General features: G+C 35.3%; 1 protein-coding gene and 1 non-coding gene across 3 annotated transcripts in view; both read left to right on the top strand.

Annotated features, from left to right (window-relative positions):
• Window positions 1-14650, top strand: part of CAMK4 (calcium/calmodulin dependent protein kinase IV) — a 214553-nt gene that overhangs the window by 97051 nt on the left and 102852 nt on the right. The window contains exons 1-2 of one of the 2 annotated variants that reach the window (XM_049707508.1): window positions 4574-4610; window positions 14331-14409. Coding sequence is in view for 1 of the 2 variants with exons in the window: in XM_004267444.3 (XP_004267492.1) it covers window positions 14331-14409 (79 nt within the window). In the remaining variant the exon portion in view is untranslated. Of the gene's footprint in view, window positions 1-4573; window positions 4611-14330; window positions 14410-14650 lie in introns of those variants that run through there. The other variant, XM_004267444.3, reaches the window with a different exon arrangement.
• Window positions 10601-10731, top strand: LOC125964126 (small nucleolar RNA SNORA18). Its single transcript, XR_007476825.1, has one exon. It is a non-coding gene; the product is annotated as a small nucleolar RNA SNORA18 (small nucleolar RNA).

Raw genomic sequence — 14650 nt, 5'->3', positions numbered from 1 at the left:
ACAAAAACAATAACTAAAGAATAGAGAAAAAAGGGAAGGTGGTTAATGGAATTACTGTTTTGAGGTTCTTGTATTTTACAGTATTAGCTATGAGCCGACTATGATAAGTTAAAGATGTATACTGTAATCCTGAGAACAACCATTAACAAAATAATGAGGTATAGCGTAAAGGCCAAGAGAGGTGATAAAATAGATACTGAAAATACTAAAATACTCAATCCAAAGGACAGCAGTAAAATGTAGAAAAAGGAACAAAGAACAAATGAAACAAAAAACAAATAGCAATGTGGATGACTTAAACCCAATCATATCACTAGTAATATTAAATGTAAATGAACTAAATGCTGCCGTTAAAAGGTAAAAAACAATCTGATTAAAAAAAGGGCAGAGGAACCAAATAGACATTTTTCCAAAGGAGACATCCAGACGGCCAATAGTTACATGAAATGATGCTCAACATCTCTAATCATCTGGGAAAATGCAAATCAAAACCACAATGAGATATCATCTCACACCTGTTAGAATGGCTGTCATCAAGAAGACAAGAGATAAGTGTTGGTGAGAATATGGAGAAAAGGGAAACTTTATGTTGATGGGAATGTAAATTGGTGCAGCCTCTATAGAAAACAACATGGAGGATCCTCAAAAAATTAAAAATAGGGGCTTCCCTGGTGGCACAGTGGTTGAGAGTCTGCCTGCCGATGCATGGGACACGGCTTCGTGCCCCGGTCCGGGAGGGTCCCACATTCCACGGAGCGGCTGGGCCCGTGAGCCATGGCCGCTGGGCCTGTGCGTCCAGAGCCTGTGCTCCTCAATGGGAGAGGCCACAACAGTGAGAGATCCTCAGGTTGTTTGTAAAAAAAAAAAAAAAACTTAAAAATAGAACTATATAATCCAGCAATACCACTTCTGGGTATATATCCAAAAGAAACTAAACCAGTATCTCAAAAAGATATCTGCACTTCTGTGTTCACTGCAGCATTATTCACAATATCCAAGGTAACAACCTAAGTGCCCATCAACAGGGGTGTGTGTGTGTGTGTGTGTGTGTGTGTGTGTGTGTGCGTGTGTGTGTGTGTATATATATATATATATATATATATATATATATATGAAATTCAGTAATGAGAAAGAACATCCTGCCATTTGTGACAGCATGAATGGACCTTGAGGGCATTATGCTAAGTGAAATGTCAGACAGAGGAAGACAAATACTATGTGATATCACTTATATGTGGAATATAAAAAAGCCAAACTCGTAGAAATAGAGTAGAATGGTGGTTGTCAGAGGCTGGGAGATGGGGGTTATGGGGAGATGTAGGTCAAAGGGTACAAACTTCCAGTTACAAGGTAAATAAGTTCTGGGGATCTAATGTACAGCATGGTGATTATAGTTAACAATAAATCCTATATTATATACTTGAAAGTTGCTAAAAGAATGTATATTGAACGTTCTCACCACAGAAATAATTATGTGAGGTGATGATGGAAGTGTTAACTAACACAACTGTGATAGTCATTTCACAATATGTACTTGTATCAGATCAACATGCTGTACACCTTAACCTTACACAATGTAATATCTCAATTACATCTCAATAAAGCCAAAAAAATTATGATAAATAGTATACAAAAGCAATAGTACATATTGCATTTGATGTTAACAAGCTTAAGTGAAGGTGTGGAAGTTGGATTAGATGGATACGTATTAAATATAGTAGGTAGTATGGAATAGAAGAAAATGGGACTGGCAATGGAGGGTAGATGTGGAAAAAGAAGAGCCATAGCTGTCCTCAAATGTATTGTGGCATTAAATGGTTGATTGGAAAATCAATTCTTTGGGTGCTGCATGCATGTGCACACACCCATTCAAAGAGAAAAGAAAAATAAAGTCCTCATAAAAAGTGAATAATTGGGGCTTCCCTGGTGGTGCAGTGGTTGAGAGTCCGCCTGCCGATGCAGGGGACACGGGTTCGTGCCCTGGTCCGGGAAGATCCCACATGCCGCCGAGCAGCTAGGCCCGTGAGCCATGGCCGCAGAGCCTGCACGTCCAGAGCCTGTGCTCCGCAACAGGGGAGGCCAAAACAATGAGAGGCCCGCGTACTGCAAAAAAAAAAGGTGAATAATTGATACTGATGGCCAACAGCATTAAGACCTTTTATATTTACAATTTTTACTGTCACATCACTTTGTCATTGAGAATAAATACTTAAGGCAGCCTGATAATTTGAAGTTGTTTTTTACTTACTTTGCGGTGGCCAAAATTCAGCATTTGGATTCTAAAGCTTCTTAAGCTCTTAGTTTACCTTAGGACAGGGGTTTTGTTAAATTTTTGGAACAAAAGGTATCAGCAAGTCCTTGCAGAGATTCAGGCACTAGGAGCAAAGTCACAGCTAGGTGCTATCAGGCAACCATTGAAAGAAATTGTTAACCAGACAAGCAGGGTTGTGAGAAAACTAGAGACACACTAAGTAGAGAATATAATGGTTTATGATCTGAGTTGGTGATCAGAGTTGAAAAGTTAAACACTTGGCAATGTGTATAGGTCTTGAGGAAGGGAATATAGGTCAGGAATTAGACATAAAATACAGTGGATAAGACTAAGCTGACCTCAGAGTAAAAAGACAAATGAGAATCTTTCAGGGAGACAGCTACAAGAGTCAATATAATTCCCCGAGTAAGAGGACGTGATATGACCCTGTTACTGAAATGGAGTGCTTGCTCTTTCTCCCTGCGGGATTTAGCAAGTCAATGAACCAGAGAAGGGAGTGCAGTTATGGACAGACTCTGAACTCAAGCTTATTAAAACTTTGGGCCTTGAGCACTTCTTAAGGTCTGGGGTTCAGTATCATTCCTTGATATGACATTTTTGAGATTTACTTTAAGATTGTAAAATTTAATTGACTTGGAAAAACTCTAGGTCTAATAGCAACTTTCTAAATTCTAAAGGTTAGCCATTCTTCAAGTTGTAGGTTGAAAATGCCAAATCAGTAATTAAATCATTTCAGCAATTTTTTTTCTTCTGTTCTTTGTTGGTTTAAGGTTTGTTTTTTTTTAATCTTTGGTTACCAAAGAACATCTTGAAACACTTAAGTAGTGAAGAACATTGAGGAGTTGCAGCTGACGGAGAGAGAGAATGAAACAATGAAAAACTGTCGCTGGAATGGAGCCAGATGTATGCTGACATTAAACACTCAGAGACTTTGACTTTTCAGCCTCCTGTTCCTGAATATGACTCTACTTTCACCCCCAAGAAGAATCAATTTTGAGGTTATAACCAGTCTTCTTTAATAATTCATCTAATCAAAATCAGTGAAAAGAACAGGCTTGTTAAATAATAGCAAGTCAATCATGTGGAAGAAATACAGTGCTATACAGAGTCACACACATATTTTCAACATCTGATTGACAGTTCTTATAAATCACATCTTTGCTCTTAAACCTTTTCATAATGAACATTAGGAGGATCTTTTTTGCACGCACATACACAGCTTGGAAATAAAAAAAATTAAAAATCAAATGTAAAAACAAACAGAAGAACAAGAAATAAATGCATTGAAATGTTTAGAAATGGTTAATATTTTGACATAACTATATTCTTTAACCAAGCACCTTCAACATCAGAAAAAGGTAACAAGACTCTTTGGTTCCATTTCAAGACTCCTCCCATTAAAAAAAAAAAAAGGTGAAAGTCTTTAATAACTTATGGGGCCTAGGACTTCCCTGGTGGTGCAATGGTTAAGAATCCACCTTCCAATGCAGGGGACACGGGTTCGATCCCTGGTCCACGAAGATCCCATGTGCTGAGGAGCAACTAAGCCCATGAGTCACAACTACTGAGCCTGCGAACCACAACTACTGAGCCCGTGCGCCACGGCTACTGAAGCTGGCATGCCTAGAGCCCGTGCTCCGCAACAAGAGAAGCCACTGCAATGAGAAGCCCATTCACCACCACGAACGGTAGCCCCCGTTTGCCACAACTAGAGAAGTCCCGTGCACAGCAACAAAGACCCAACACAGCCAAAAATAAATTAATTAATTTTAAAAAATAACCTATGAGGCCTAATATCCTTGGCAAAGACCATTTTACATGGCTGTGAAGCATGTCATTACAGAGATACAGCTGGGACCAAACAACAGAGTAGTCAACAATCCTTCCAGACTTCTATATCTTAAGAGATTCCATACCTGAAGTTCTCTTACATTTCCAAAAAGCAAGTTTTATGTTTGGTGCCAAGGGAAGCCAAGCTCTATTGCTTCAACCCAGTCACAAATGTCCCACTAGGTCCTCCCCCAGAAAGCCAGTCTCTGATTTATAACCTCCCTTAATGGGAGAATGCCAGTGATTATAAATTGTCTTGACATTGCGCAACCATCCTAATTCCCTAAAACACTGATGTGAATCCAGACTTCGGACTTCCTGCTTCCATTTCGAAGCAGATTGACCTCTGACTGGCCCTTTGAATGCATTTGTATATCTATCTCTCAGCCAGTGGGTGGACAGTTATGTTAATACACTTGGATTTCTTTTGAAGGGAAAAATTAAACCAATCTTTAGCCAATCTTGTTTTTCTAAAAGAAGAAAAAAGAGAAGAGGGAAGAGTAAAAAGGTGAGATTATAAAGAAAAGAAAAGAAAAAAACCTGTGTTATAAGAGAGATGAAAAACATTTTTGATAGTTGTCCCCTAAGTGTTGACCATGAGGAGCCTGTAAAGGTGAGCAATAGGATAAAAAAAACCCTTTTCTGTACTAAATAGTTCTAAATGTGGTAGCAAGGGGCTCTGCTTGAAATGTCTTCAAGGAAACATTATATCTGGTGCTTTTCCCCCATATCTATAAGTTTGGACACAGTGCTAGGTACCAACATCAAGTGCTTCTTCACAGCTTTACAGGGCAATGGTGTATGTGTGTGCATTATATATATATAACATTATATATATATAACACACACACACTGCACACACATACATACACTATATATACACTATGTATATGCACTATATATATATATACTATATATAGTATGTGTATATAATATATACCTAGTATTATGGTTATCATATACACATACTATAAATGATTTTACAAACATGTTGTAGGTTTGACTACCTTCTCTTTCTCTGCAGTGAAACATGGTAGTTGACATTTTTAACTTCTTGCTTTTAACTTTGTTTAAAATTATCAACCATATTAGACAAGGCTGTATCTAAATAGTGATAATGTTACAAAATTTCTTTAAAGAAAACTAATGTGAAAGTAGAAGTTAGGCCCGGACTCCAAAAAAGTATTGAGTTTCTCACCAAACTTATAGCAAAAAAAAAAATTCTAACCAAAATAATTCCTATATTCTTTGGCCTTTTTGTTAAAGAATATGTTATAAATGAATAGAAATGAGTAATGAATATTTTTCCAGTTGAATAAGTCCATGAATATAAAATCCTCTATTGTAATCTTCTTGCTTCCTTTGTATCTCAGGAAATTTTACGGCGATTCTCTCTTTATACAATTTATTTTGAAATGTAGATACAACACTTTAACAAAAATTTCTTTATGTATTAAAAATTTACTGTTAATATACAAAATATTTTTATTTTTATATAAACATACTGAAAGTGTGGTTTCTTTCTAAAATTATATTTACAGACATTAAATGATTTAAATTAATTGTTTAATTTTAGCAAAGAATACAGATTAAATTACTGAGGTGTTATTTTCATATAAGTTTGTTTGGGTTGTTCTGTTCTTTTAATTTGATCTTTACATCCTTTAAAAAGTTATTTCTAAAATTATAACTGTGAGGTGATGGATATATTAACTAATTATATTGTGGTATAAATTTTGCAATACCTATTTATATCAAATCATTACACTGTACACCTTAAACTTACACACTGCTATGTGTCAATTATATCTCGGTATAACTGGGAAAAAATTAAAAGTTCTATTAATATTAACAAGACAATTACTTAACAAAATAAATTGGACATTCTTAATGGATTCTTCATACACAAAAATTAAAAAATGTTTGTTATTTCTAGCATACTTGTATCTTGAGCTTGATCAGACAAGAATGTATTTTGTTAAAATTTCTTTGAAAGCTGTTGTTATGGCAATGATTTATATATTGAAATTATTGATAGGTTAATTTACTGTGATAAGGAAATTAAGGAATAGATGCTATTTAATATATTTTCTTTTAGATGAATTCTTGAATAATATTAATTTTTCAATTGGTATAAAAATTAAAATTAAATTTTTAGTTTTCTTCAATGTTTGCAAATCACATCCCTTTATATTTATTTTCTTTTTTATTTCTTTCTTTTTTTTTTTTTTTTATTTCACCAGTTGCCATTAAATGAAAATAGAGTAAGTTGAATGTTATAGGCTACATTTTGGTAGTGTGGTTTTTTAATCTTACTTTTGAACAATACAGTTTTCTTGGAAAGGTCTTTTACTGTATTTTTATTAAGGTATAACTCTAAATTATATAAGTATAAATTTCACCCATTCTATTGCACAGTTCTACCTGTTTGGACAAATGTATATAGTTATGTAAAAACCACCACAGTCAAGATACAGAACAATTTCATTATGCTAGGAAATTCTCCCATACTCACTTGTAGTCAGTCCGTCCCCCACTTCTTAGCCACTGATCTATTTTCTGTCCCTACAGTCTTTGCAAGAATATTATATAAGTGGAGTCATACAATATACATCCTTTTGAGCCTGGCTTCTTTCACTTAGGATACTATGTTAGAGAATCATCCAAGTTATTGTGTGTATCCTAGTTCATTCCATTTTATTTATGAGTATTCTACTCATTTCTCAGTTGAGGGATATGGAAGTTGTTTGTAGTGTTTCCTGATTACTGACAAGCTGCTATAAAGTTTCATGTTCAAATTTGTGAGTGAACATAGCTTTCAATGGTATGGTATTCTTAATTTTATAAGAAACTGCAAAGCTGTTTTCCAAAGTGGCTGTATCATTTTGCATTCCTTCCAGCAGTGTATAAATTTCAGTAGCTCTACATCCTTGCCAGCCATGGTATTTCCTCTCTCTCTCTCTCTCTCTCTCTCTCTCTTTTCTTAGACATTCCAATAAGAGTATAGTTGTATCTCATTGTGGTTTTATTCTGTCTTTTGGGTTTTTTTAACATCTTTATTGGAATATAATTGCTTTACAATGGTGTATTAGTTTCTGCTTTATAGCAAAGTGAATCAGCTATACATATACATATATCCCCATATCTCTTCCCTCTTGCGTCTCCCTGCAGCCCTCCCTATCCCACCCCTCTAGGCAGTCACAAAGCACAAAGCTGATCTCCCTGTGCTATGTAGCTGCTTCCCACTAGCTGTCTATTTACATTAGGTAGTATATATAAGTCCATGCCACTCTCTCACTTCGTCCCAGCTTACCCTTCCCCCTCCCCGTGTCCTCAAGTCCATTCTCTATGTCTGCATCTTTATTCCTGTCCTGCCTCTAGGTTCTTCATAACCTTTTTTTTTTTTTTTAGATTCCATATATATGTGTTAGCATACAGTATTTGTTTTTCTCTTTCTGACTTACTTCACTCTGTATGACAGTCTCTAGGTCCATCCACCTCACTACAAATTACTCAATTTCATTTCTTTTTATGGCTCAGTAATATTCCATTGTAAATATGTGCCACATCTTCTTTATCCATTCATCTGTCGATGGACACTTAGGTTTCTTCCATGTCCTGGCTATTGTAAGTAGAGCTGCAATGAACATTGTTGTACATGACTTTTTTTTTTTTTTTTTTTTTTGCGTTACGCGGGCATCTCACTGCCGTGGCCTCTCCCGTTGCGGAGCACAGGCTCCGGACGCACAGGCCCAGCGGCCATGGCTCACAGGCCCAGCCGCTCCGTGGCACATGGGATCCGCCCAGACCGGGGCACGAACCCGCGTCCCCTGCATCGGCAGGCAGACTCTGAACCACTGCGCCACCATGGAAGCCCTACATGACTCTTTCAATTACGGATTTCTCAGGGTATATGCCCAGTAGTAGGATAGCTGGGTCATATGGTAGTTCTATTTTTAGTATTTTAAGGAACCTCCATACTGTTCTCCATAGTGGCTGTGTCAATTTATATTCCCACCAACAGTGCAAGAGGGTTCCCTTTTCTCCACACCCTCTCCAGCATTTATTGTTTGTAGATTTTTTGATGATGGCCATTCTGACTGGTGTGAGGTGACACCTCATTGTACTTTTGATTTGCATTTCTCTAATGATTAGTTAGATGTTGAGCATTCTTTCATGTGTTTGTGGGCTATCTGTATATCTTCTTTGGAGAAATGTCTATTTAGGTTTTCTGCCCATTTTTGGATTGGGTTGTTTGTTTTTTTGATATTGAACTGCATGAGCTGCTTGTAAATTTTGGAGATTAATCCTTTGTCAGTTGCTTCATTTGCTAATATTTTCTCCCATTCTAAGGGTTGTCTTTTCATCTCGTTTATGGTTTCCTTTGCTGTGGAAAAGCTTTGAAGTTTCATTAGGTCTCATTCATTTATTTTTGTTTTTATTTCCATTTCTCTAGGAGGTGGGTCAAAAAGGATCTTGCTGTGATTTATGTCATAGAGTGTTCTGCCTATATTTTCCTCTACGAGTGGCCTTACATTTAGGTCTTTAATCCATTTTGAGCTTATTTTTGTGTATGGTGTTAGGGAGTGTTCTAATTTCATTCTTTTACATGTAGCTGTCCAGTTTTCCCAGTACCACTTATTGAAGAGGCTGTCTTTTCTCCATTGTATATTCTTGCCTCCTTTATCAAAGATAAGGTGACCATATGTGCGTGGGTTTATCTCTGGCCTTTCTATCCTGTTCCATTGATCTATCTTTCTGTTTTTCTGCCAGTACCATACTATCTTCATTACTGTAGCTTTGTAGTATAATCTGAAGTCAGGGAGCCTGATTCCTCTAGCTGCATTTTTCTTTCTCAAGATTGCTTTGGCTATTCGGGGTCTTCTGTGTTTCCATACAAATTGTGAAATTTTTTATTCTAGTTCTGTGAAAAATGCCAGTGGTAGTTTGATAGGGATTGTATTGAATCTGTAGATTGCTTTGGGTAGTATAGTCATTATCACATTATTGATTCTTCCAATTCAAGAACATGGTATATCTCTCCATCTATTTATGTCATCTTTAATTTCTTTCATCAGTGTCTTATAGTTTTCTGCATACAGGTCTTTTGTCTCCTTAGGTAGGTATATTCCTAGGTATTTTATTCTTTTTGTTGCAATGGTAAATGGGAGTGTTTTCTTAATTTCACTTTCAGATTTTTCATCCTTAGTGTTTAGGAATGCAAGAGATTTCTGTACATTAATTTTGTATCCTGCTACTTTGTCAGATTCATTGATTAGCTAAAGTTTTCTGGTTGCATCTTTAGGATTCTTTACGTAGAGTATCATGTCATCTCCAAACAGTGACAGTTTTACTTCATCTTTTCTGATTTGGATTCCTTTTATTTCTTTTTCTTCTCTGATTGCTGTGGCTAAAACTTCCCAAACTATGTTGAATAATAGTGGTGAGAGTGAGCAACCTTGTCTTGTTCCTGAACTTAGTGGAAATGGTTTCAGTTTTTCACCATTGAGAATGATGTTGGCTTTGCTTTGTCATATATGGCCTTTATTATGCTGAGATAAGTTCCCTGAGTGCCTACTTTCTGGAGGGTTTTTATTATAAATGGGTGTTGACTTTTGTCGAAAGCTTTTTCTGCATCTATTGAGATTATCATATGGTTTTTATCCGTCAGTTTGTTAATATGGTGTATCACATTGATTGATTTGTGTATATTGAAGAATCCTTGCATTCCTGGGATAAACCCCACTTGATCATGGCGTATGATCCTTTAATGTGCTGTTGGATTCTGTTTGCTAGTATTTTGTTGAGGATTTTTGCATTTATGTTCATCAGTGATATTGGCCTGTAGTTTTCTTTCTTTGTGACATCTTAGTCTGGTTTTGGTATCAGGGTGATGGTGGCATTGTAGAATGAGTTTGGGAGTGTTCCTCCCTCTTCTATATTTTGGAAGATTTTTGAGAAGGTTAGGTGTAGCTCTTTGGTAGAATTCGCCTGTGAAGCCATCTGGTCTTGGGCTTTTGTTTGTTGGAAGATTTTTAATCACATTCTCAATTTCAGTGCTTTTGATCGGTCTGTTTATATTTTATGTTTCTTCCTGGTTCCATCTCGGAAGGTTGTGCTTTTCTAAGAATTTGTCCATTTCTTCCAGGTTGTCCATTTTATGGGCATATAGTTGCTTGTAGTAATCTCTTATGGTCCTTTGTATTTCTGCAGTGTCAGTTGTTACTTCTCCTTTTTCATTTCTAATTCTATTGATTTGAGTCTTCTCCCTTTTTTTATTGATGAGTCTGGCTAATGGTTTATCAATTTTGCTTATCTTCTCAAAGAAACAGCTTTTAGTTTTATTGATCTTTGCTATTGTTTTCTTCATTTCTCTTTCATTTATTTCTCATCTGATCTTTATGATTTATTTCCTTCTGCTAACTTTGGGGTTTTTTTGTTCTTCTTTTTCTAATTGCTCTAGGTGTAAGGTTAAGTTGTTTATTTAAGATATTTCTTGTTGAGGTCTATCCCGATGGGGCTTTTTCTGTAAACCTACATCGTTGGAAACGCCTCATAGATTAACTGTGTGGTTTCCTTTACTCATAGAACTACCTGTTAGATCTGTGGGAAAGAACTACAAGACAGAGCTGCCAAGTAAACTATGAAAAACCTAACAAACTTTTTATCTTAGGTATTGGCATATCCCAATGATCTGTACTGTTCTAGGGTGTGATGGCTTAGGAGTGAATATGATTTGAACCTAATACATTTTTAGAGGGTGTCAAATTCAGAACCAGGCAGATCCATCTCCTGACCCTAAACATGGTCCTAAAGTAAATCACTTGAGGAAATTGGATCCCAAAGATTACAGGTGGGGAATTTTGAAGTGTGTCCATGTTTCATTGGAGATCAAAGAAGCCTAACTAAAAGAATTGTGGGCTGACTCACATGATAACTTCTTTTTGAAAGGGCTATTTTATCTTGAAGATTATGAGTTTGGAGGAACTAAGGTGATTGGCAGTGGAAAGAATCAGAACGTGTGAAATTCCTTAAAAATTTATTGACTTAAATAACTTTGTGTTACACATAATAAAAAAAAAACCCTTTACAAAAAAAAAAAAAGATATTTCTTGCTTCTTGATGTAGGATTGTATTGCTATAAACTTCCCTCTTAGAACTGCTTTTGCTGCATCCCATAGGTTTTGGGTCGTTGTGTTTTCATTGTCATTTGTTTCTAGGTATTTTTTGATTTCCTCTTTGATTTCTACAGTGATTCATTGTGGTTTTAATTTGCATTTCCCTAATGACTAATGATGTTGGGCATCTTTCTTTGTGCTTTTTGCCATCCATATATTTTCTTTGGTGAAATATATATTCAAATCTTTGCCCCATCTTTAAAATGCATTACTTTCTTATTATTGGGCTTTGAGTTTGTTTGTAATTCTAGATACAAGTCCTTTATCAGATATGTGATTATAAAAACTTTCTCCTTGTCTGTGTCTTTCATAAAGCAGACATTTTTAATTTAAATGAAGTCCAATTTATTTTTTGTTCTTTGAATTATTGTGCTTTGGGCTGTGTATGTAAGAAATCATTGCCTAACTAAAGGTCACAAAATTTTCTTCTTTTTTTAACTTTTAGAATTATAGGTTTTACATTTATACTTATGATCCATTTTGAGTAATTTTTTCATAGAGTGTGAGCTCGGATAAAGGCTTTTTGTTTTTACTTTTGTTTTTTGCATATGTGTATCCAGTTGTTCCAGCACTATTTATACTTGGTGAAACTGTCCTTTCTCCACCAATTGCCTATTTATTTACCTTTGTCAGAAACCAATTAGCCATATATGTGTACAACTATTTCTGGATTCTTTTTTCCATTCCATTTGTCTACATGTTTATTCTTCCTTCAATACTACTCTCTTGATTACTGTAGCATTATACTAAGTCAGGAAATCAAGTTTATGAATCTTTTAACTTCAAAGAGAAAGTGTATTCTGCTGTTTTTGTGTAGTGTTTTCTAAATGTCATTTAACTTAGTTTAGTTGATAATGTTGTTCATGTCCTCCATATACTCAGTGGTAATTTTTCTGCTTTCTCTATTAACTGCTGAGAGGGTGTGTTGATGTCTCCAGCTGTATTTATGGATTTGTCTGTTTCTCTGTTCAGTTTTATCAGTTTTTGCTTCATGTATTTTGAAGCACTGTTGTTAGGTGCATACACATTTACATTTGTTATGTCATTTTGTGGAATAGACCTCGTAATAATTAAGTCATGTTCATCTTTATCCTTATTTTGAAGTCTGGTTGACATGATATTAATATCGCTACTCCTGCTTTCTTTTGTCTAGTGTTTTCATAGTATCTCTCGTCTATCATTTTATTTTTAACCTATTTACCCTTTATATTTAAAATTGGTTAATTGTATATTGTGTATTGTTTGGTCTTGATTTTTTCAATCTAATCTGATGATCTTTATTTTTTTGAACCTGAAGTAATGAGTCATTTATTAGAAACAAGTCATTGGCTGAACGAGTTTACATATGACAAAAAATTTGGAGGGTACCCTAGTGTGGTAGATTTTCAGCATAAACAAAATTTTCTTAAAACAACATGGAATTATTTGTTTAGGTCATTGCTACAGATTGAGACTGAAGATTAAATGGAGTCTGTTGTAGCATGTGACTGATGATCTTTATTTTGAATTGATATGCTTATAAAATTTACATTTAATGTAATTTTTATATGATTGGATTAAAATACACCATATTGTTAGTTGTTTTATTTTTTAATTTCTTATTTTGTTTTGTTCCCCAGCATTTCATTTCTGATTATTCCATTTTAGCTTCATTATTGATTTTTTTCTTTTAAAAATTATTTTATTCATTGCCCTAGGTTACACAATATACATCTTTAATTAATCAGAGTCTACTTTTAAATAATATCATACTACTTAACATGTAATTTAAGGACTTAACATGTAATATAAGGACTTAACAGTATTATCTCAAATTCTCCCATTCTTTGTGCTATTTTTGTCATACATTTTACTTTTACATATGCCATAAACAGTGAATTAATATTTCTGCTTTATATAATTTAGAGCAATTAAAAATAAAGAAAATAGCATTTTATATTTACCTCCATTTATTCCGTTGCAACTCTTTATTTCTTTGTGTATATGTTATATCTTACCACAGTTTAAAAAAATGTGTTGAAATTGTTCTTACCTATTAGCATTTACACCACCAGTTCCTGACTCTTGCTGGGTCTATTAAAAATTTGATGTGCGTGGGTAGCTTGGAATATGCTTGATTTGTATATTTCTTTTGTTCTTTCTTAGAATTTCAGAACCACTGGACTGAATGTATCATGAGAGGTCCTTTGGCCTAATCTTTAAAGTATGACAGATTTACTTCAACTGATCTTATTTTAAGACTTATCTGAAGTTCTCTAAGGTTGTACTTAAGCCTGCTCCATCTCTTTTTATCTCTGTCTTGTTCTCTTGCTCTCATGACTGGAGAGGAAGCATCAGGACCACAATGTCCTGCTTTTTAATGTTCTCTTTTTAGTAACTTCACACATGTATCACATACATAAAGATAGTTATTGAGTTTCTTCTTACCATTCTGCATTACAAGTAAAAAACTTTCTCTACTTCTCCAAGTTTTTTATAGAGTGATAAATTTACTTTTTCTCTGTATATCTTTGACCATTTTAATAGGATTTTCTCCTGGACATTTCATGTAATCATTTTTGTTAGGCACATGTGAGTAAGTGGTAGCAGTATTCACCAAGATGAAGGAACCGGTATCTCTCTATTGGAATAATATTGGCTCTGGGGAGAATGCCAGGGAACCAAATGAAGTGGTGTAAATTCTCAAGGGTTCCCAGCACCCTTGCCAAGTAATGGAGACTTTCCTGACCCTTACAGCCTAGTGTTGAAATTAAACCCTCTCCCTGAAGCCATAAGGCTTACTCTTCTCCAGAGATGACTGAAGGCAACAGCCTTAGGCAGGTTACTTGTATAGCGTTGAGCTAGGAGAAAAAGAGCAGACAGGAAAATCTGAGCACACTATCTTTAGTTATGAGAAAAAAATCCTCTCAACAGTTGGGCCAGCCCTATAATAGAACTTATAAACACTTGTCAGTTATGAGGGTAAATGTAAGACATACTTATTTTCAAGCTTTCCCCTTAATTTCTTGTCCAAAGCATAACATTTTCTTTTTGTCTTTTTCCCCCTCAAGGGGTGCTACATCCATTGTATACAGATGCAAACAGAAGGGGACCCAGAAGCCTTATGCTCTCAAAGTGTTAAAGAAAACAGTAAGTTTATTTCATTATATAATAGCATCTCTAAGGGATCTGTGACCTGGAGAAGGCAGGAGCCCTGATTCGAAGGACAAAAGGGCCAGAGAGCTGCTATGTGCAGCTAACTCATTTGAATCATGATTATGAGAGTGCAGCCAAATGGGTTGTTTTTTGATGGAAATTGTGATTCTTTGAAAGCAACTGGATCTCAAATTAGATACAGTTGTGGGGAGGAGAAGTATGGAATGGAAAGACA

The sequence above is a fragment of the Orcinus orca genome, chromosome 3 (assembly GCF_937001465.1).
Source record: "Orcinus orca chromosome 3, mOrcOrc1.1, whole genome shotgun sequence".
Classification (NCBI taxonomy): domain Eukaryota; kingdom Metazoa; phylum Chordata; class Mammalia; order Artiodactyla; family Delphinidae; genus Orcinus; species Orcinus orca.
This window is presented reverse-complemented; position numbering and strand designations above follow the sequence as displayed.